Below are 22669 nucleotides of genomic sequence, written 5' to 3'. Positions count from 1 at the left end.
TTAGTTATTGCCACTATACCTTTTAGCTATTACCACTATACCGTTTAGTTATTGCCACTATACCGTTTAGCTATTGCCACTATACCGTTTAGTTATTGCCACTATACCTTTTAGTTATTGCCACTATACCGTTTAGTTATTGCCACTATACCGTTTAGTTATTGCCACTATACCGTTTAGTTATTGCCACTATACCTTTTAGTTATTGCCACTATACCGTTTAGTTATTGCCACTATACCGTTTAGTTATTGCCACTATACCTTTTAGTTATTGCCACTATACCATTTAGTTATTGCCACTATACCTTTTAGCTATTGCCACTATACCTTTTAGCTATTGTCACTATACCTTTTAGCTATTGTCACTATACCATTTAGTTATTGCCACTATACCTTTTAGTTATTGCCACTATACCGTTTAGTTATTGCCACTATACCTTTTAGCTATTACCACTATACGGTTTAGTTATTGCCACTATACCGTTTAGTTATTGCCACTATACCTTTTAGTTATTGCCACTATACCTTTTAGCTATTACTACTATACCGTTTAGTTATTGCCACTATACCGTTTAGTTATTGCCACTATACCTTTTAGTTATTGCCACTATACCTTTTAGCTATTACTACTATACCGTTTAGTTATTGCCACTATACCGTTTAGTTATTGCCACTATACCTTTCAGCTATTGCCACAATACCTTTTAGCTATTGTCACTATACCGTTTAGTTATTGCCGCCACTATACCTTTTAGCTATTGCCACTATACCTTTTAGTTATTGCCACTATACCTTTTAGTTATTGCCACTATTGCCACTATACCTTTTAGCTATTGCCACTATACCTTTTAGCTATTACCACTATACCTTTTAGTTATTGCCACTATACCGTTTAGTTATTGCCACTATACCTTTCAGCTATTGCCACAATACCTTTTAGCTATTGTCACTATACCGTTTAGTTATTGCCGCCACTATACTTTTCAGCTATTGCCACTATACCTTTTAGTTATTGCCACCACTATACCTTTTAGTTATTGCCGCCACTATACCTTTTAGTTATTGCCGCCACTTTACCTTTTAGTTATTGCCGCAACTTTACCTTTTAGCTATTGCACTATACCTTTTAGTTATTGCCACCACTATACCTTTTAGTTATTGCCGCCACTATACCTTTTAGTTATTGCCGCCACTATACCTTTTAGTTATTGCCGCCACTATACCTTTCAGCTATTGCCACTATACCTTTTAGTTATTGCCACTATACCTTTTAGTTATTGCCGCCACTATACCTTTTAGTTATTGCCGCCACTTTACCTTTTAGTTATTGCCGCAACTTTACCTTTCAGCTATTGCCACTATACCTTTTAGTTATTGTCACTATACCTTTTAGTTATTGCCGCCACTTTACCTTTTTAGTTATTGCTGCCACTTTACCTTTTAGCTATTGCACTATACCTTTTAGTTATTGCCACCACTATACCTTTTAGTTATTGCCGCCACTATACTTTTTAGTTATTGCCACTATACCGTTTAGTTATTGCCACTATACCTTTTAGCTATTGCCACTATACCGTTTAGTTATTGCCACTATACCTTTTAGCTATTGCCACTATACCTTTCAGCTATTGCCACAATACCGTTTAGTTATTGCCACTATACCGTTTAGTTATTGCCACTATACCGTTTAGTTATTGCCACTATACCTTTTAGCTATTACCACTATACCGTTTAGTTATTGCCACTATACCGTTTAGTTATTGCCACTATACCTTTTAGCTATTGCCACTATACCGTTTAGTTATTGCCACTATACCTTTTAGCTATTGCCACTATACTGTTTAGTTATTGCCACTATACCGTTTAGTTATTGCCACTATACCGTTTAGTTATTGCCACTATACCTTTTAGCTATTGCCACTATACCGTTTAGTTATTGCCACTATACTGTTTAGTTATTGCCACTATACCGTTTAGTTATTGCCACTATACCTTTTAGCTATTGCCACTATACCGTTTAGTTATTGCCACTATACCTTTTAGCTATTGTCACTATACGGTTTAGTTATTGCCACTATACCGTTTAGTTATTGCCACTATACCGTTTAGTTATTGCCACTATACCTTTTAGTTATTGCCACTATACCTTTTAGCTATTGCCACTATACCGTTTAGTTATTGCCACTATACCTTTTAGCTATTGCCACTATACTGTTTAGTTATTGCCACTATACCGTTTAGTTATTGCCACTATACCGTTTAGTTATTGCCACTATACCTTTTAGTTATTGCCACTATACCGTTTAGTTATTGCCACTATACCTTTTAGCTATTGCCACTATAACCGTTTAGTTATTGCCACTATACCTTTTAGCTATTGCCACTATACTGTTTAGTTATTGCCACTATACCGTTTAGTTATTGCCACTATACCGTTTAGTTATTGTCACTATACCTTTTAATTATTGTCACTATACCTTTTAGTTATTGCCACTATACCTTTTAGCTATTGCCACTATACCTTTTAGCTATTGCCACTATACCTTTTAGGTATTGCCACTATAACCTTTTAGTTATGCCACTATTGCCACTATACCTTTAGCTATTGCCACCTATACCTTTTAGCTATTACCACTATACCTTTTAGTTATTGCCACTATACCGTTTAGTTATTGCCACTATACCTTTCAGCTATTGCCACAATACTTTTAGCTATTGTCACTATACCGGTTAGTTATTGCCGCCACTATACTTTTCAGCTATTGCCCCACTATTACCTTTTAGTTATTGCCACCACTATACCTTTTAGTTATTGCCGCCACTATACCTTTTAGTTATTGCCGCCACTTTTCCTTTTAGTTATTGCCGCAACTTTACCTTTTAGCTATTGCACTATACCTTTTAGTTATTGCCACCACTATACCTTTAGTTATTGCCGCCACTATACCTTTTAGTTATTGCCGCCACTATACTTTTAGTTATTGCCGCCACTATACCTTTCAGCTATTGCCACTATACCTTTTAGTTATTGCCACTATACCTTTTAGTTATTGCCGCCACTATACCGTTTAGTTATTGCCGCCACTATACCTTTCAGCTATTGCCACTATACCTTTTAGTTATTGCCACTATACCTTTTAGTTATTGCCGCATTTACCTTTTTAGTTATTGCTGCCACTTTACCTTTTAGCTATTGCACTATACCTTTTAGTTATTGCCACCACTATACCTTTTAGTTATTGCCCGCCACTATACTTTTTAGTTATTGCCACTATACCGGTTTAGTTATTGCCACTATACCTTTTCGCTATTGCCACTATACGTTTAGTTATTGCCCACTATACCTTTTAGCTATTGCCACTATACCTTTCAGCTATTGCCACAATACCGTTTAGTTATTGGCCACTATACCGTTTAGTTATTGCCACTATACCGTTTAGTTATTGCCACTATACCTTTTAGGCTATTACCACTTATACCGTTTAGTTATTGCCACTATACCGTTTAGTTATTGCCACTATACCTTTAGCTATTGCCACTATACCGTTTAGTTATTGCCACTATACCTTTTAGCTATTGCCACTATACTGTTTAGTTTATTGCCACTATACCGTTTAGGTTATTGCCACTATACCGTTTAGTTATTGCCAACTATACCTTTTAGCTATTGCCACTATACCGTTTAGTTATTGCCACTATACTGTTTAGTTATTGCCACTATACCGTTTAGTTATTGCCACTATACCTTTTAGCTATTGCCACTATACCGTTTAGTTATTGCCACTATACCTTTTAGCTATTGTCACTATACGGTTTAGTTATTGCCACTATACCGTTTAGTTATTGCCACTATACCGTTTAGTTATTGCCACTATACCTTTTAGTTATTGCCACTATACCTTTTAGCTATTGCCACTATACCGTTTAGTTATTGCCACTATACCTTTTAGCTATTGCCACTATACCGTTTAGTTATTGCCACTATACCGTTTAGTTATTGCCACTATACCGTTTAGTTATTGCCACTATACCTTTTAGTTATTGCCACTATACCGTTTAGTTATTGCCACTATACCTTTTAGCTATTGCCACTATACCGTTTAGTTATTGCCACTATACCTTTTAGCTATTGCCACTATACTGTTTAGTTATTGCCACTATACCGTTTAGTTATTGCCACTATACCGTTTAGTTATTGTCACTATACCTTTTAATTATTGTCACTATACCTTTTAGTTATTGCCACTATACCTTTTAGCTATTGCCACTATACCTTTTAGCTATTGCCACTATACCTTTTAGTTATTGCCACTATACCTTTTAGTTATTGCCACTATTGCCACTATACCTTTTAGCTATTGCCACTATACCTTTTAGCTATTACCACTATACCTTTTAGTTATTGCCACTATACCGTTTAGTTATTGCCACTATACCTTTCAGCTATTGCCACAATACCTTTTAGCTATTGTCACTATACCGTTTAGTTATTGCCGCCACTATACTTTTCAGCTATTGCCACTATACCTTTTAGTTATTGCCACCACTATACCTTTTAGTTATTGCCGCCACTATACCTTTTAGTTATTGCCGCCACTTTACCTTTTAGTTATTGCCGCAACTTTACCTTTTAGCTATTGCACTATACCTTTTAGTTATTGCCACCACTATACCGTTTAGTTATTGCCGCCACTATACCTTTCAGCTATTGCCACTATACCTTTTAGTTATTGCCACTATACCTTTTAGTTATTGCCGCCACTATACCTTTTAGTTATTGCCGCCACTTTACCTTTTAGTTATTGCCGCAACTTTACCTTTCAGCTATTGCCACTATACCTTTTAGTTATTGTCACTATACCTTTTAGTTATTGCCGCCACTTTACCTTTTTAGTTATTGCTGCCACTTTACCTTTTAGCTATTGCACTATACCTTTTAGTTATTGCCACCACTATACCTTTTAGTTATTGCCGCCACTATACCTTTTAGTTATTGCCGCCACTATACCTTTTAGTTATTGCCGCCACTATACCTTTCAGCTATTGCCACTATACCTTTTAGTTGTTGTCACTGTATCTTTTAGTTATTGTCACTGTATCTTTTAGCTATTGTCACTATACCTTTTAGCTATTGTCACTGTATCTTTTAGCTATTGCCACTTTACCATTTAGTTATTGTCACTATACCATTAGTTATTGTCACTATACCGTTAGTTATTGCCACTATACCATTTAGCTATTGCCACTATACCATTTAGTTATTGCCACTATACCTTTTAGCTATTGTCACTATACCTTTTAGTTATTGTCACTATACCTTTTAGTTAAATCCAGACTAAATTTATTTTATAAGAAGTTACAAAAGGGTTAATTCACCCACACAAATGCACAATTTGTCCCATCTGTCTTCTTAAAGGAATATTTCAGCTAGAACTGAAATGTACATCAATGCATTTCACTTTTGAATATAAGCATATTTCTATATACTGTACCTGCATTAACATAAATGTTTCTGGTGAAAGCTATCACTGTTTTATGAGCTTTTGAAGCACATCTAAATATGCTTCATGCAACAGCCTTTTGAGCAGTGTAGATATGCTTTACATGCAGATTAAAGGATCACACTAAAAACAGTTATGGGGCCGATTTATGAAAGTGCGAGCGGACATGATACTATGTAGCGCATCATGTCCGCCGCACATCGATAAATGCAGACAGCATACACTGTCGGCATTTATCATTACACAAGCAGTTCTTGTGAACTGCTTGTGCAATGCAGCCCCCTGCAGATTCACCAAGGGGTGTCAATCAGCCCGATCGTATAGGATCGGGCCGATTGATTTCCGCAGCCTCAGAGCAGGCGGACAAGTTATGGAGTAGCAGTCTTTAGATCACTGCTTCATAACTGCTGTTTCCAGTGAGCCTGAAAGCTCGCGCAGAAACAGGGGCATCAAGCTCCATTCGGAGCTTGATAATTCAGCCCCATAGTTTTTACTAAAAGCATTTTTGCAAATATATGGAAAATATATTTATATTTTAAATCTTGGTCACTTTAATGCAGGGTGTGTGTATGTAATTAGTTATCTTAAAGGGACAGTCTACACCAGAATTTTTATTGTTTTAGACATTTAAATAACCCCTTTATTATCCATTCTCTAGTTTTGCATAACCAACACAGTTATAATAATACACTTTTTACCTGTATCTATGCCTCTGAAAACTGCCCCCTTAGTTCTTTTCACAGACTTGCCTTTAAGCCAATCAGTGCTGACTCAAAAATAACTCCACGGGTGTGACCACAATTGTATCTATATGGCAAACATGAACCATTACCCTCTAGTGGTGAAAAACTGTCAAAATGCATTCAGATAAGAGGCGGCCTTTAAGGTCTAAGAAATTAGCATATCAACCTCCTAGGTTTAGCTTTCAACTAAGAATACCAAGAGAACAATGCAAAATAGGTGATAAAGGTAAATTGGAAAGTTGTTTAAAATGACATGCCCTATCTGAATCATGACATTTTGCTTTGGATTAGACTGTCCCATTAAGCAGTGAGTAGTCATTAAATAGGAATGATTGCTACAATGGATGCTCTACATCAGAAATAGAAATCACAAATTTTTGTTGCACATCCATTTTAGCAATGATCATGGATCTAGGTTCGACTCTCTTATACTGCACTTCAGTTTCGTACAACACAACTTACGTATGTGTAAGCTAATCCATGTAAAGTTTATTTAAAAGCTACTATAAATCTCATTTACATGTCCCTAAAAATCCCTAGACAGTGTGCTTAGGAAAAACAAGGAAAAGCAGGTTATGTGCCTTATCTGTATATGTAAACGTGTTCCACAATGAATAATTATACTTCATGTATGACTATACATTATTGATGCTCTTACCGTGTAAACAGAGGTTTTTCCAGATCACTCAGATAGGAGTGTGAGTCAACATAATTACTTGCCAAGCTAGCCAGAGATCCACAAGGCATGTTTGCAGGTTTGATACAGTAAAAGTACTCCTCTTCTTTGGGGTCAGAATACTCACATAATTCTTCGGTTTTGCTTAAGTTAAAACCACATTTTGTTTTTGCTTCTTTTCCTTGAAAGCTAAAATAACCAGTATAGGCTATATAGCCATAACCTTTATTTCTTGCTCTCCATAGGGCTGAGACCCCCTCACTGGGATGAATTAGAAGTATGGAAACATTTACTGCTCCTGCCCAAAAAAGCTTGAAATGTATATGGTAAGTCCCATTTCCAAAATCCTCAACCCTTCCAGATGCACCTGCATTGATTTCCGGAGAGTATATTCTTGCCAATAAGAAATCTCCACCAAATGTTTTTCTGTTGCCCAAGAAATCAAAAGAATCAACTTGGACTATTAAAGTATCTCCAACACAATAAACGTTTCTTGGATTTTTTATTGTTGCAATGCTCCTTTGTGCACTAGTCGTGTGGTCAATATGGGAAAATCTGATCTTTGGGATAATACTGTCTATTTTTTGGAAGACTTCATTGATGTTTTTCTGCAATTCAGTTTCTACTTTCTTCTGATCACATTTATTTGAGAAATATTCAAAGTGTGGAAGCTGGTAATAAAAAAAGAAGAAAGATGAATTAAGACACATGCAGCAACTATACTAAAATATTAGGAGTCAGGACATCTAGGCATAGATTACAAGTGGAGGCTAAACAAGGTAGCACTATGGTGTTCTAACATCACTAAAGCACACTCCATAATGCTTTCATTTTACCTTATAGTTTACAAGTTGAAAGTAAAAGCGCTTCAAGCATTTGTTTTTACAGGCACCAGAATGTAAAGCCGGCACAGGCACCAGAATGTAAATATCACCATGTCTCACTGTTACTGTGCTGCCTTGTGTGTCTGCCAATTTGTTCCACTTATGCCTCTCCAATTTGTTAGTTCTTCAGAATAATGACGCTGTTTCTTCCTGTGTGTCCTACATCTCCTCTACTGCTCTGCATATCCTGCATCTCATCTACTGCTCCGCATGCACTGCAGCTCCTCTGCTGCTCTGCATGTCCTGAAGCTCCTCTACTGCCCTGCATATCCTACAGCTCCTCTACTGCTCTGCATATCCTGCAGCTCCTCTACTGCTCTGCATATCCTGCAGCTCCTCTACTCCTCTGCATATCCAACAGCCCCTCTACTGCTCTGCATATCCTGCAACTCCTCTACTGCTCTGCATATCCTGCAACTCCTCTACTGCTCTGCATATCCTACAGCTCCTCTACTGCTCTGCATATCCTGCAGCTCCTCTACTGCTCTGCATATCCTGCAGCTCCTCTACTGCTCTGCATCTCCTGCAGCTCCTCTACTGTTCTGCATATCCTGCAGCTCCTCTACTGCTCTGCATCTCCTGCAGCTCCTCTACTGCTCTGCATATCCTGCAGCTCCTCTACTGCTCTGCATATCCTACAGCCCCTCTACTGCTCTGCATATCCTGCAACTCCTCTACTGCTCTGCATATCCTGCAACTCCTCTATTGCTCTGCATATCCTGCAGCTCCTCTACTGTTCTGCATATCCTGCAGCTCCTCTACTGCTCTGCATCTCCTGCAGCTCCTCTACTGCTCTGTATATCCTGCAGCTCCTCTATTGCTCTGCATATCCTGCAGCTCCTCTACTGCTCTGCATATCCTGCAACTCCTCTACTGCTCTGCATATCCTGCAGCTCCTCTACTGCTCTGCATATCCTGCAGCTCCTCTACTGCTCTGAATATCCTACAGCTCCTCTACTGCTCTGCATATCATACAGCCCCTCTACTGTTCTGCATCTCCTGCAGCTCCTCTACTGCTCTGCATATCATGCAACTCCTCTACTGCTCTGCATATCCTGCAGCTCCTCTACTGCTCTGCATATCCTACAGCCCCTCTACTGCTCTGCATATCCTACAGCCCCTCTACTGCTCTGCATATCCTACAGCCCCTCTACTGCTCTGCATATCCTGCAGCTCCTCTACTGTTCTGCATATCCTGCAGCTCCTCTACTGCTCTGCATATCCTACAGCTCCTCTACTGCTCTGCATATCCTGCAGCTCCTCTACTGCTCTGCATCTCCTGCAGCTCCTCTACTGCTCTGCATCTCCTGCAGCTCCTCTACTGCTCTGCATCTCCTGCAGCTCCTCTACTGCTCTGGGTATCTGTGTGGTAATTTGTGTAAAGCTGCTTAATTGTGATGTGAAGCTGTCCCCTTATAGGAAATAATAGAGAACAAGTTTTGTCTGCACTTGTATAATGTTAAGGAAATTGACCCAAAACAAATTCCCAGGGGCGGTCGTCACAAAAAGAAAGAACTAAAACAAAATGCACTTCTACTGCTTACAAATCTCTTCTGTGAATACAAACATTGCTACTGATAATGTTTTAGCTCACAATCCAGGCCTTAAGTGTTTGCTCACTTCTTAAAAATGATATAAAGCTCCCCCAAAAATGTATGAATGAAAAGGAGCAGCAATCTTAAAAAACTTTCCAATGTACTTCTATTATGAAATTGTCTTCGTTTTCTTTGTGTCCTTTGTTAAAAGCAGGAAGGTAAGTTCAGGAGAGTTTTGAAAACAAAAAGAGGGGGTCCTATGGCACTACTAGGAAATAAGTGAGAACTGCTGCCCTATCAAAGGATACTCAGGTATGATAACCTGAACTCCGGGGATGGTGCTGTGTATTATAGGAAGTACATTTACTAGGCTTGAGGGGAGTGGGCACTCACCTCAACAAGAATACACACATAGCACTCCTGAGTTCTGTCACATAAATAATATCAAACAATATAAATATTCACAGTAAACTACTGTCCAATAGTGTAACTATTGTTAGCAAATGAGTCAAGATAGAAGTGAAAAAATGCACATTAAAATGTAACTTTTATTCTTACTATGTTAAAATGTACACAAACATATACATAACACACAATTTAAAACTACGGATAGGGGGGATATGGATCTGCGTGTCAACCAGATAGAGAATAATAGTAGTAGTAAATAATACTGGTAGTATAGCTAGCTGAATGTCCAAATCTCATGAGAGAAATTTCATATGGATACTGCTATACATGCAGGTAAGCAGCTAATACTCCTGATTAAGTAACAATGGATTTCAAAATTGGACCAACCATAATCTATCTAAATCTGAATCCAAGGCACTTCAAGAAATGAAACAATGGGATGACGTCATAATACGTAATTCTGACAAATTGTGGTAACGTGGTAATCTGGCCTATCAACAAATATAGAGAAGAAGCGCAAAAACAACTTAGAGACAAGAAATGTTACCGGAAATTAAACTTCAATCCATCACATGAGTATCTACAGGAATATGCCAATATTATAACCATGGCCAAACATAATGGACTGCTAACTCTTAAAGAGTTTAAATTTCTGAAAGTTACAAATCCAACTGTCTCTACATTCTACTTGATACCTAAGATCCATAAAGATCAATCTCATCCACCAGGACGCCCAATAGTGTCTGGGATTAACTGTCTAACTGAAAAAGCGAGCCAATTTATTGACTTTAGATTGAGACAATACCTCACACAATTACCATCTTATGTGAAGGACACCACTGATGTCCTAAAACAACTAGACAACATTCATGTCAATAATGACATTTGGCTAGTAACAGCAGATGTGGAGTCCTTATACACGAGCATTTACCACAAGTTAGGACTCAGAGCAGTTAGAAGCTTTTTGGAAATGGGCTCAGAAGAAGAGAAGGAACATAATGAGTTTATTCTAAACCTGTTACAATTCGTTTTAAATCACAATTTTTTCACTTTTGACCATGCGTTCTATCTTCAAACCAGGGGGACTGCCATGGGTACTGCCTGTGCCCCAACATACGCCAACCTCTTTTTAGGTTGGTGGGAGCAACACATTGTCTTCTCTGATACGAATGATAAACATACTGACCGAATACCTCTATGGCTACGTTACATAGATGACGTGCTTTTTCTTTGGGAAGGCACAAAGGATGAACTTGATATTTTCTTGCAGGATATTAATTCAAATGATCTCAACATAAAATTAACCCATGAAGCCAGTCAAAATTCAATATCATTCCTAGATCTGACAATTTACTGTGAATATTTATATCGTTTGATATTATTTATGTGACAGAACTCAGGAGTGCTATGTGTGTATTCTTGTTGAGGTGAGTGCCCACTCCCCTCAAGCCTAGTAAAAGTTCAGGAGAGTGCTCATGTCTGTAGAACTATATGGCCACAATTTTGCAAGAATGTTATGCATTAGCTGTAGATGGCAGCACTATTTCCTGTCCTCTAGTGCCCCAGACACATACCTAGATATCTCTTCAACAAAGGATACCATGAGAACAAAGCATTTTTGATCATAAAAGTTTATTTGGTTGGAAACTTTTTTTAAATTGTATGCTGTCTAAGTCATGAAAGAAAACGTTTGGGTGTCAGGATTTACGTAGAACATACAATTTTACACAAGATTTGCTTTATTCTCCTGTTATTAAGTCAACAAATTTTATTCCTCTGAAGGGCACTCAGAGTTCACTCAACTTATTTCGTATTCTCTGAAACTGATACTGAAGGGACCGCAAAGCCATAATTAGACCTTCATGATTTAGACAGAGCATAACATTTTAAACAACATTCCAATTAACACCTATTATTTAATTTACATTGTTCTCTTGTTATCCTTTGCTAAAAGGTTTATAGAGGAAAGCTCAGGAGCAGCAAAGAACGTAGGTTCAAGCTGCTGATTGGTGGCTGCATATATATACTGATTGTCATTGGCTCACCCATATGTTCATTTAGATACCAGTAGTTCATTGCTGCTCTTTCAACAAAGCATAATAAGAAAATGAAGCAAATCTTGTTTAAAATGTTATTTTCTATTTAAATCATGAAAGAAACATTTTAGGTTTCATGTCTCATTAAGTTTATTCCTGTTGAAATATATTCTGAATAAAATGTATTTTAAAAAAGGTGCTCCTTACATATTGTCTTCCCCCCAAACAAATCGCCATAGAACAAGCTACAGGAAAGTTCTACTCTGTGAAAAGCATTGCTGGCCTAAAAAGAAGCTGCACTCTGGTGGTAAATCGCCATAGAACAGGCTAACAAGTTATTGATCTGGTTGTTAGTTCCTGTGTTTGTGCTTCTCTCTGTGTGTATTATATTTCCCCCAAAGCAAACATGACAGTTTTAAAACGTATTATTTTCTAGTTTAGTTTCTGCCTGTGAAAAGAAGAGTTAGACCAATTTCATGAGAGCAGGACTTGTCAAAATCAGCCTGGGACGATTTAACTCCATCCTATCTGAGGTGGTAGAGAAAGATTGCTGTTTCTTAACTTGCTGTTGGATTCCAAAGCTGCATACACAGCTTGATAAATGCCGCCCTGTGCAATTCAAACTATCAGGTAAATTACAAGTTATGCGCGATAGAGGGTATTTATCAAATGCAACACAAGTTGCGTTATTTAACCATCTACAGCGCTGCTATTACAAGTTGTGAAACAGCCGGCTTGTGCGTGCGATATGGTTGCGTTGAGCTCCATACGGCACAAAATACAAGCAGTGTTTTGACGTGCTTGTGCACGCTTTCCACTCCCATCAATGGGAAGAGCAAGTTAGAAAAAAACCTAACACCTGCAATCGCGGAATAAAAAGCTCCGTAACGCAGCCCCATTGATGTCTATGGGGAAAAATAGTTATGTTTAAACCTAACATAAACCCCACATCTAAACACCCCTAATCTGCTGCCCCCGACATTGCTGACACCTAAATAAAGTTATTAACCCCTAATCTGCCACTCCCGATATCACTGCCACCGAAAAAACTATTAACCCCTAATCTGCCGCTCCTAAGTTATTAACCCTGTCACGAAAACCTCAGGCTTTAACTAAGAACGGGTTAATTCTGTGTAGCTTGAACTCAAAACAGTTATTTGTTTTTCAAGAAGAATTGTGTGTTTTCTTTGAAGTGCCAGGAGCCTCCTAAATAGCCCCACCAAGTATTATTGTGTATGCATTGAGTCATAAAGCCACTCAAGCTCTTAGTTTCAGAAAATACACAGGAAAGGGTTTATGGCTTAGGTTGTCAATAGAATGCATGATGCAAAACAGGGCCTCCATTACAAAAACTGACCGGTTCACTGAAAGGACATTGGTATATTATGTACTTATGTGTGTTAAAACTGTTATAACCTTAAATGAAGGTAATTATGACCACCTATGGAATATTTGATATCAAATCGATTCTCCCAATGAAACTAAGAGGTTCTCGATATCTAAATATAGAAATAGTTACCTAGCAGAAATTATAATAGATTGTATAATTTCAGGCAAGAACTAAGTCTATTGAAGGGCATAAAGAAAGGGGGGTTTCTTAGCCCGCCCAGGAGGGTGTGGTCAGGCAACCTAATCTCTGGAAAATGGTATAAGAATCTTATGTTTTTAACAATAAGGTGTTCATTCTACATGGGAGGCTGCTTGCTACAGCGTGAGTGACAACTTTTCTTCTTGCCCATCTCCCTGGGGGCAGACTCATAAGCTAGCGAAGTATTCGGTCTGTTATTTTTCTCCTATTTTATTTTAAAACACTGTTTGCTAATGTGTCATGTTATTTGTACCAACTTTTATTAATAATGCATTGTGCATAATATTTTTGGCATAATAAATCATTCTTTTATTAAGTTTGGCCTTTGTCTAATAATTGAACCCTGTTACTGAAAGAGACTGGAATATTAGAACTGTATAATTTAGGTTATTTTCTGCTAAATTGTATTTAGAGGGTTAATGTGTAAAGTCTGGGTTTTTTCTTAGGATTTTCCCTTTAATAAATTTTAAGTTGTGGCAGTATTGGAGCTATAGGATTGTGGGTTTAGTGTGGGTGGCATTACAAGGGAGTATAGGGCATTTCTCTTACGTCTAGTACAGACTAGGGAGTGTGGTTAACCCTTGCACCCACTAAACTGAATCACAAGCTTGCCTGGTGTGGCTAGATTGTGACCTATTGGTGACAGGAAAAAGGGGGCTGATAACCCTTTCTGTACCAAATAAGTGACTGGCGCAGGGTTGGATAACCTTGGTTCTTCACAAATTGGTAGGCAGCGGTGTAGATAATTTTTTTTATTATTAGATTTTAGTGTGTGTGGATTTGCTAGTGTGAAAATCCCGGTACTAAAAGAAATTGTTTCTTACAATTTCCAAAGGCTAAAACTCAGTTCATTATATAGTCATACATTGCAAACAGTCCCCTTCCCTATTCTCTGTTTTTCTTTTCTATTTTATTTTTGCTAAGCAATCATAAAAGCAGCAATCTAAAGAGACACTGGTGCTCTTATGCCAAGAGCGTGATATTCCAACACGTTCAAAGATTTACTAATACAAGCTCTTGTGGAATATGATAACAGCCAAATCACGCCAGTTGAGGTCTCAGGAGAGATGTCTGCAGCTGGAGGCAGCGATTCATCAGGATCTGGGGATCCCTTGGACTGTTATTTGTAAACTGTTCTTAAACATATGGGCTCAGTGGATGCAAGTTTGCGCATGGAACTGATTACAAAATTTTATGAGAGACATGCTGCTGTGGAAGCAGCTGAGAGACAGGCAGCCGCGGAAGCAGCTGAGAGACAGGTGGCTAGGGAAGCTGAGAGAGAGGCTCTGGCAGCTGAGAGAGAGGCTCTGGCAGCTGAAAGACAGGCTGCTGAATGACATGCTGAGATAGAGTATCAGCTACAGCTTGCATGGTTGGAGAGAGGGATGGTCTCACCTGTTGTTAGTGAACCTAGAGACCCACCTGCTCCCAGAGTGCGTGCAGAGAATTTTCCCACTCTGGAGAAAGATGGAGATGTGGATGTATTCCTGCGTAGCTTTGAGAAAGTTTGCAGACAGTTCCAGTTGCCAAGGGAGCAGTGGGCCAAGTACCTTACCCCTGGCCTGAAAGGTCCTGCACTGGAGGCTTTTGCTGAACTACCTCCAGAGTTTGATCAGGACTATGATTCCATTAAAGCTGCACTACAGAAGAGGTATAATCTTACTCCTGAGGTGTACAGAAGGAAATTCCGTTCTCTGCAGAAAGGTTTGTCAGAGAGCTATACTGCAGCTGTTTGGAACTTGATGACAGCCTTTAAACAGTGGGTCAGAGAATTAAAAGTTGCCACTATGGAGGAGCTGGAAGATTTGATTGTGAAGGAGCAATTTATGCAGCTGTGCCCAGCCGGAGTTCAAGAATGGGTTTTGGATCGGAAGCCCATAACAGCATTGGAAGCTGGCGAGTTGGCTGATTTTTAAACAGCCAACAGGTCACCAGAGAATGGGAGAACATACTTTTCTAAGGGGGGATCCACCTGCAAAGGAGCTGCTGCACGACCCCCCTTCACAAAACCTGCTGTGCCTTTATCTAGTGTGTCTGCTCCCTCTTGGAAAGGAGGGGCGAGTGCTGCATCTGGGCAGGGGGATCCCCGCAGCTGTTTTGCTTGCAACAAAGTGGGCCACATCAGCTCCACTTGCCCAGAGAGGATCAACTTGGAGCAATCAGCTGGAGGGGGTAATCCCTCAGAAGTACCAGCATCTGTTTTGTTTGTTACCTGTCCAGAGGAAAACAACCATGAGAACTTGCAACCTGTGACTGTTGGAGACAAGGTAACCTTGGGGCTGAGGGACACGGGTGCAGAAGTGACTATTGTGCGTCCAAAGCTAGTGAACTCTGATAACATTATCCCTGGAAAGACTCTAGCAGTTAAAGGGATTGGGGGAATGAAACTTGCAGTGCCTATGGCACGTGTATATCTTGATTGGGGAGCGGGGAGAGGTTTAAGAAATGTGGGGGTATCTGAAAATATTCCTAATGATGTTTTACTGGGTACTGATTTTGGTAGATTGTTATCTCTTTATGTGCCTGACAATGCTACATGTGACCTAGTGACATTAGTTGCAGACCCTTATGTGGAAAGGGCTGTGTGTAAAAATGCTCAGAGACATTATGACCAGGAGGAAGGACAGAGTGCATGTGTGCGCAGGGCTGTGCCTGAACTGGGGGAGTCTGTGCTGAGAGGTGAATCTGTAAGAGGAGAGACTGACTGGGGAGAATGACAGACAGGTGGTGTGTGTCTTCCTGTACTTAAACCAGCATTATCAGCAGAATTACAGTTAGCTGTACAGAGTGAGACTGATGGGGGAGAAAGGCAGATAGACTGTGTGGGTCTGTCTGTGCCTGAACCAAGTTTAGCTGTATGGGGAGAAACTGTCTGTGAGAGGAGGCAGATGAGGTGTGCGTGTCTGTCTGTGATTGAATCAGTGGATTCTATAGAAGGAGGTGAGATTGACGGGGAAGAGATTGACTGGGTGACTGGGCCGCTGGATGATGTGTGCCATTCTGTGCCAGGGCCAATTCCATTCCCTGTGAGAAGACACAATAGTTGGGATAAATGGCAGAAGGAAGATGTGTGCTTGTCTGCACCAGTGTCAGAAGGATCCCAGATTCTGTGTGATGATGCAAAGTGGCAGACTGACTGTGAGAGAAAGCAGGGGAGCAAGCTAGCCCACTCTATGACAGAAGCAGCAGAGCCACAGATTTCAGAGTGTGTGGGGGAGGAGGGTACAGGATACTCTTTGAGGGACCCCCAGAGTGAGTGTGAAGGATTGTGGGTGACAGAGACCCCAGTAACCTCAGCTGTGACCTATAAACAGACTGCACAGACTAGGGGACAGAGACTGACCCAGACTGCAGGCACAGGGGGGGGAGTACAGAGAAGTGTATTTACACAGCCCCACAGTGCCAGTATGCAAATACAGTGATAGGCATGCAGCCTCAAAGTCCCCAGCAGGCTCAGCAGCTGGTACCCACAGTTAAGAGGAGGGGGGCAGTTAGTCAACCCCCTACCAACCATAACATAGTGCAGGAGTACAGGAATTCTACTCCAGTGGGAGGGCAAGAGCCCATGGTAGTTAAGCAGCAACTGACAGCACACAATATGTCCAGAGAGCACACCATAGGTAGCAAGACCCTAGGTTTCACAGGCACCTCTGTACAAATGGATGATGTGTTATTCAGGGATAAGATGCAAGCCTTATTGGGGGGGGTACCTGCAAAACCCAGAGATGCCATATTCCCACAAAAAAAGTTGCAGGATTTTACTGCCAGAGAGGGAGTATATGAGATGGGGCAAAATGTTCTGGTACTAACACCCATGAGGCAGAACCAGCTACAGGCTGCATGGGAGGGGCCCTGTAATATATTAAATCAGTTGGGTAGAGCAACTAGTGTGTCACTTTTAAAAGGAGGGCATTCTGCTGGCAATGGCGTTATCACCGCAAGGGGAAGCTCCCTTTGATACGCATCAGGAATGGCTCGTAGCCACCCCCTTTTGCATCTCTTATTGGGGGAGGTGTCACGAAAACCTCAGGCTTTAACTAAGAAGGGGTTAATTCTGTGTAGCTTGAACTCAAAACAGTTATTTGTTTTTCAAGAAGAATTGTGTGTTTTCTTTGAAGTGCCAGGAGCCTCCTAAATAGCCCCACCAAGTGTTATTGTGTATGCATTGGGTCATAAAGCCACTCAAGCTCTAAGTTTCAGAAAATACACAGGAAAGAGTTTATGGCTTAGGTTGTCAATAGAATGCATGATGCAAGACAGGGCCTCCATCACAAACACTGACCAGGTCACTGAAAGGACATTGGTATATTATGTACTTAGTGTGTGTTAAAACTGTTATAACCTTAAATGAAGGTAATTATGACCACCTATGGAATATTTGATATCAAACTGATTCTCCCAATGAAACTAAGAGGTTCTCGATATCTAAATATAGAAATAGTTACCTAGCAGAAATTATAATGGATTGTATAATTTCAGGCAAGAACTTAGTCTATTGAAGGGCATAAAGAAAGGGGGGTTTCTTAGCCCGCCCAGGAGGGTGTGGTCAGGCAACTTAATCTTTGGAAAATGGTATAAGAATCTAATGTTTTTAACAATAAGGTGTTCATTCTACATGGGAGGCTGCTTGCTACAGCGTGAGTGACAACTTTTCTTCTTGCCCATCTCCCTGGGGGCAGACTCATAAGCTAGTAAAGTATTAGGTCTGATATTTTTCTCCTATTTTATTTTAAAACACCGTTTGCTAATGTGTCATGTTATTTGTACCAACTTTTATTAATAATGCATTGTGCATAATATTTTTGGCATAATAAATCATTCTTTTATTAAGTTTGGCCTTTGTCTAATAATTGAACCCTGTTACTGAAAGAGACTGGAATATTAGAACTGTATAATTTAGGTTATTTTCTGCTAAATTGTATTTAGAGGGTTAATGTGTAAAGTCTGGGTTTTTTCTTAGGATTTTCCCTTTAATAAATTTTAAGTTGTGGCAGTATTGGAGATATAGGATTGTGGGTTTAGTGTGGGTGGCATTAAAAGGGAGTATAGGGCATTTCTCTTACGTCTAGTACAGACTAGGGAGTGTGGTTAACCCTTGCACCCACTAAACTGAATCACAAGCTTGCCTGGTGTGGCTAGATTGTGACCTATTGGTGACAGGAAAAAGGGGGCTGATAACCATTTCTGTACAAAATAAGTGACTGGCGCAGGGTTGGATAACCTTGGTTCGTCACAAACCCCTATTCCCCTGCACCCCAACATCGCCCACACATTAATAAATGTATTAACCCCTATTCCGCTGCTCCCCGACATTGCCGCCACTAAATAAAGTTATTAACCCCTAAACCTCTGACCTCCCACATCACTACCACTAAATAAACCTATTAACCTCTAAACTGCCAGCCCCCCACATCGCAGCAACCTAAATTAAACTATATTAACCCCTAAACCTAACCGTAACCCTAACCCTAACACCCTCTAACTTTAACATAATTAAAATAGAGCTAAATTAAAGTTACAATTATTAACTAAATAATACATATTTAAAATAAATACAAACCTACCTGTGAAATAAAACCTAAGCTAGCTACAATATAACTAATAGTTACATTGTAGCTAGCTTAGGTTTTATTTTTATTTCACAGGTAAGTTTGTATTTATTTTAACTAGGTAGATTATTTAGTAAATAGTTATTAACTACCTAGTTAAAATAAATACAAACCTACCTGTGAAATAAAACCTAAGCTGCCTTACGCTAAAACCTAACATTACAAAAAATAAAAAACACAAAAATTACAAAAAATAAAAAAAACTACAATTACAAAATATAACAAACGAAATTATCCAAAACAATAAAAAATATTCCTATTCTAATACCCTTTTAAAAAAAATCCACCCAAATAAAAAAATCCCTAATCTATAATAAACTATCAAGGGCCCTTAAAAGGGCATTGTGTAGGGCATTGCCCTAAAGAAATCAGCTCTTTTTCTACAAAAGAAAAACAAACACCCCCTAACAGTATGCAAACCCCCAAACCCACAAAATAAAAAAAGTAAAACCTAATTTACCCATTACCCTGAAAAGAGCCTTCAGCTCTTTTGCTGCCCATTAAAAATAAAAAAAATGTCTATTCTAAAAAGAAAAACCCACCCCAAAATGAAAAAAAAAATTACACAAAATAACAAACAAATTTTCCAAATTAATAACAATTATTCTTATTCTAATACCCATTTAAAAAAAAAAAACACCCCAAAATAAAAGAAACCTAATCAATAATAAACTACCAGTATCCGCACCATCATAAATAGTCCGCTCACACCATCATAAATAGGCCCCTAAATCTTAAAAAACATCTAGTGCAAAAAAATTACGTTATATTTCGGTGGGAAAAAAAAGTACAGTGATAGAGTGTTTTAGAATGAATTTCTTACTCAAAAAGCTGCTGCGTCTATATTCAAGTTTAGATCCTGTGGATGAAGTGTGTTTAATTTATAGATCCAGAAGGTTTCTCTCTGGCGTAACCTAATAAATCTATTGTATCTATGAGATTTTCAGACCGTTTCTATGGTGGTAATGCAGAAACTATTTAAATCTATTCCATGTTTAATATGACAATGTCTAGAGACACTATGATATTGATACTTTTTTTTCATATTTCTATGTGCTCTGACCACATATGTCTGGATGTACGACCTACATAATTCACCCCACATTTGCAAAATGGAGCCATTATAGAGATTGATAAAATGTGTTTATGCCAATGTGATAATACCTTATATATAGTAGCGTATACTATCACGCTAAAATTTCATTCAACATGCTTATGAAAAAAAATATACTTTGTACACAATAATGCTACAATGCGAGTTTCAAATTGCCTTTTGTCTGATCAACAATAGATGTAAGTAGAGGAGGGGATTATTATTGTGAAATTTGTTGCACGCTCTTCACCTGCGTGATGTCACAGGAGGAGGCGTGTTAATGACACAAGGTGTAGATTGATTGGTGGAGAGTTTTTTAAATAGGTAGCGGTAGTTTAGCAATATACAGTTTGAGGAAACGGCGTTGCACGCTGAGAAATGTGTCACTGTTTTTAATACGTTTTTACATTAAATTTGTTTGAAAAACATACTATCGCTTTGGTCTTTGGAAGGTCCTTTATCCTCATACCTCTCTTAACCATTGGATTTTTGCTGACAAGTAGTAGGAGCGACTGCTGGATGCGGCACTTCGTACCAAGGCAGTGAGGAATTTGCACCACCTACCATTAATCTGTTGGAGATACCAGAGGTCAGAGTCAGCCGAGCGGCTCAGAAATCTCGGTCTGCCACAATAGCACTACAGTGTGCGTCACCAAATGTGAGTGTATACGAACGTCAATATACGTACTGTTGATTCTACCCTGCTTGGTGATATTGCACTTAGAGGCACCTCTGTATTTCATCCTTTCTTCAGGAACCCAGAAATATTAGGTTTATCAGGTAGGATAAATTATTTAAAATGACATGCTTTGATTGAAATATCATTTGTATAAAAGAGAAACAGATATGCATGGAGCTTACAGTCAGTGTTTATTTAGTCTTTGGGTAACATTTGTCAGGGAAAGAGAAATAACAGAACAAAACTTCAACAAATGGATCTAGAAGGTGTGAAATTTAAGTGACTTTCAATTAAATAGCAATTAAAATATTACTTGGTCATAATTTATAGCCCTCAATTTTTATTATTTCCCTATTTTAGTGAAGAATTATTTTGGTCTTCTATTACTGATGTATTTTAATATTGTAATTGTATTTTAACTGTTTGTGATTCAGTTTCCCATCTGCACTGTGTAATATAGGAAATCTGTGTATATCTGTGTGAAGCTCTAAAATATATTTTTTTGCCTTCTTACACAAATTCTGTATATTGTGATATAACAATATGCTTTTTTTATATTACACCATAAAATATTTTGAACATTGTTTTCTTATTTCTATCAAGCACTGCAAATTACTTTTGGTATACAACTCCAATTCTGAAAAAGTTGGGACAGTATGGAAAATGCAAAAAAACAAGCAAAATGAGCTATTTGAAAATTCAATTCACTCTGTACTATATTGAAAACACATTATTAACACATTATTTTATGTTTTACTTTGTGAATTTAATGTATTTTTAAAAATATACACTCATTTCTAATTTGATGACTTCAACACACTCCAAAAAGTTGAAACAATCGGCTGTTTACCATGGTGTAACACCAGCTTTTCTTTTAATAACACTTATTAAGTGTTTGGGCACTGAAGGCACACCAGTTGGTTAAGTTTAGCAATCTGAATGTACCCCCATTCTTTCATCCACTTGTTATCAGCTAAAGCAAAAGGCCACTACTCCTTACAAATTCTTCTTTACTTGTCTGATGCTTTTGACACAGTCGACCATCCTCTCCTCCTAAAAATACTACATTCATTTGGCATCCGAGACACAGCCCTCTCCTGGTTTGCCTCATTTTTCCTCAAACCGCTCATTTTCAGTTTACTTTAACAACATATCTTGTGATTCTATGCCTCTCTTGGAGTACCGCAAGACTCTGTCTTGGGTCACTGCTTTTCTCTCTCTATACATCCTCCCTTGGAAAACTTATACCCTCCTTTGGATTAAAGTACCACTTATATGCTGAATATACCCAAATCTATCTTTCCTCTCCTGATATTTCTTCCTTTTTACTCAACCAGATTTCCAGCTGCTTCTCTGCAATTTCCTCTTGGATGTCTTCACACTACCTCCAACTCAATCTGTCCAAAACTGAGCTACTTCTTATTCCCCCCTCTTTGAGACATCTAACACCTGACGGTTGGAGACTATATTCTCAACACCTCACCCCAGGTCCGTTGTCTTGGGATCACACATGACTCAGAACTCACATTCTACTCACTTTCTACTCACTTTCTAATTTTCTAATGTAAAAGAGCTGTTTAACTTAGGGCAATGCCCTCTAAAAGGCTCTTTTAAGGGCTATTAATAGTTTATTGTTAGGTTAGGGGGTGTTTTTATTTTGGGGTGGCTTTTTTGTTTTTATAGGGCTATTAGATGAGGTTTAATTTTTACTATTTTGGATAATTTCGTTTATCATTTTTTGTAATCTTAGTGTATTTTTCATAATTTTAGCGTTTTATTTTGGTAATGTTAGATTTTTTTATTTTTTTCGTAGTGTTAATATGTTTATTTAGTGCCGGCAATGTCAGGGGCGGCGGTTTAACTGACTGCTTTTAAATGCCCCTTTAATTTCTGCTAGACTCCTCTGGTATGTCTTCC

General features: G+C 38.7%; 1 protein-coding gene across 1 annotated transcript in view; it reads right to left on the bottom strand.

Annotated features, from left to right (window-relative positions):
* LOC128639046 (NXPE family member 4-like) overlaps positions 1-22669 on the bottom strand; it is a 130142-nt gene that overhangs the window by 101907 nt on the left and 5566 nt on the right. Inside the window, exon 3 of the mRNA XM_053691186.1 lies at positions 6903-7591. Coding sequence (XP_053547161.1) covers positions 6903-7591 — 689 coding nt within the window. The remainder of the gene's footprint in view (positions 1-6902; positions 7592-22669) is intronic.

Source organism: Bombina bombina, chromosome 8, assembly GCF_027579735.1.
Source record: "Bombina bombina isolate aBomBom1 chromosome 8, aBomBom1.pri, whole genome shotgun sequence".
Classification (NCBI taxonomy): Eukaryota; Metazoa; Chordata; class Amphibia; order Anura; family Bombinatoridae; genus Bombina; species Bombina bombina.
The sequence above is the reverse complement of the archived record's forward strand: the minus strand, read 5'-3'. Positions and strand labels throughout refer to the sequence as shown.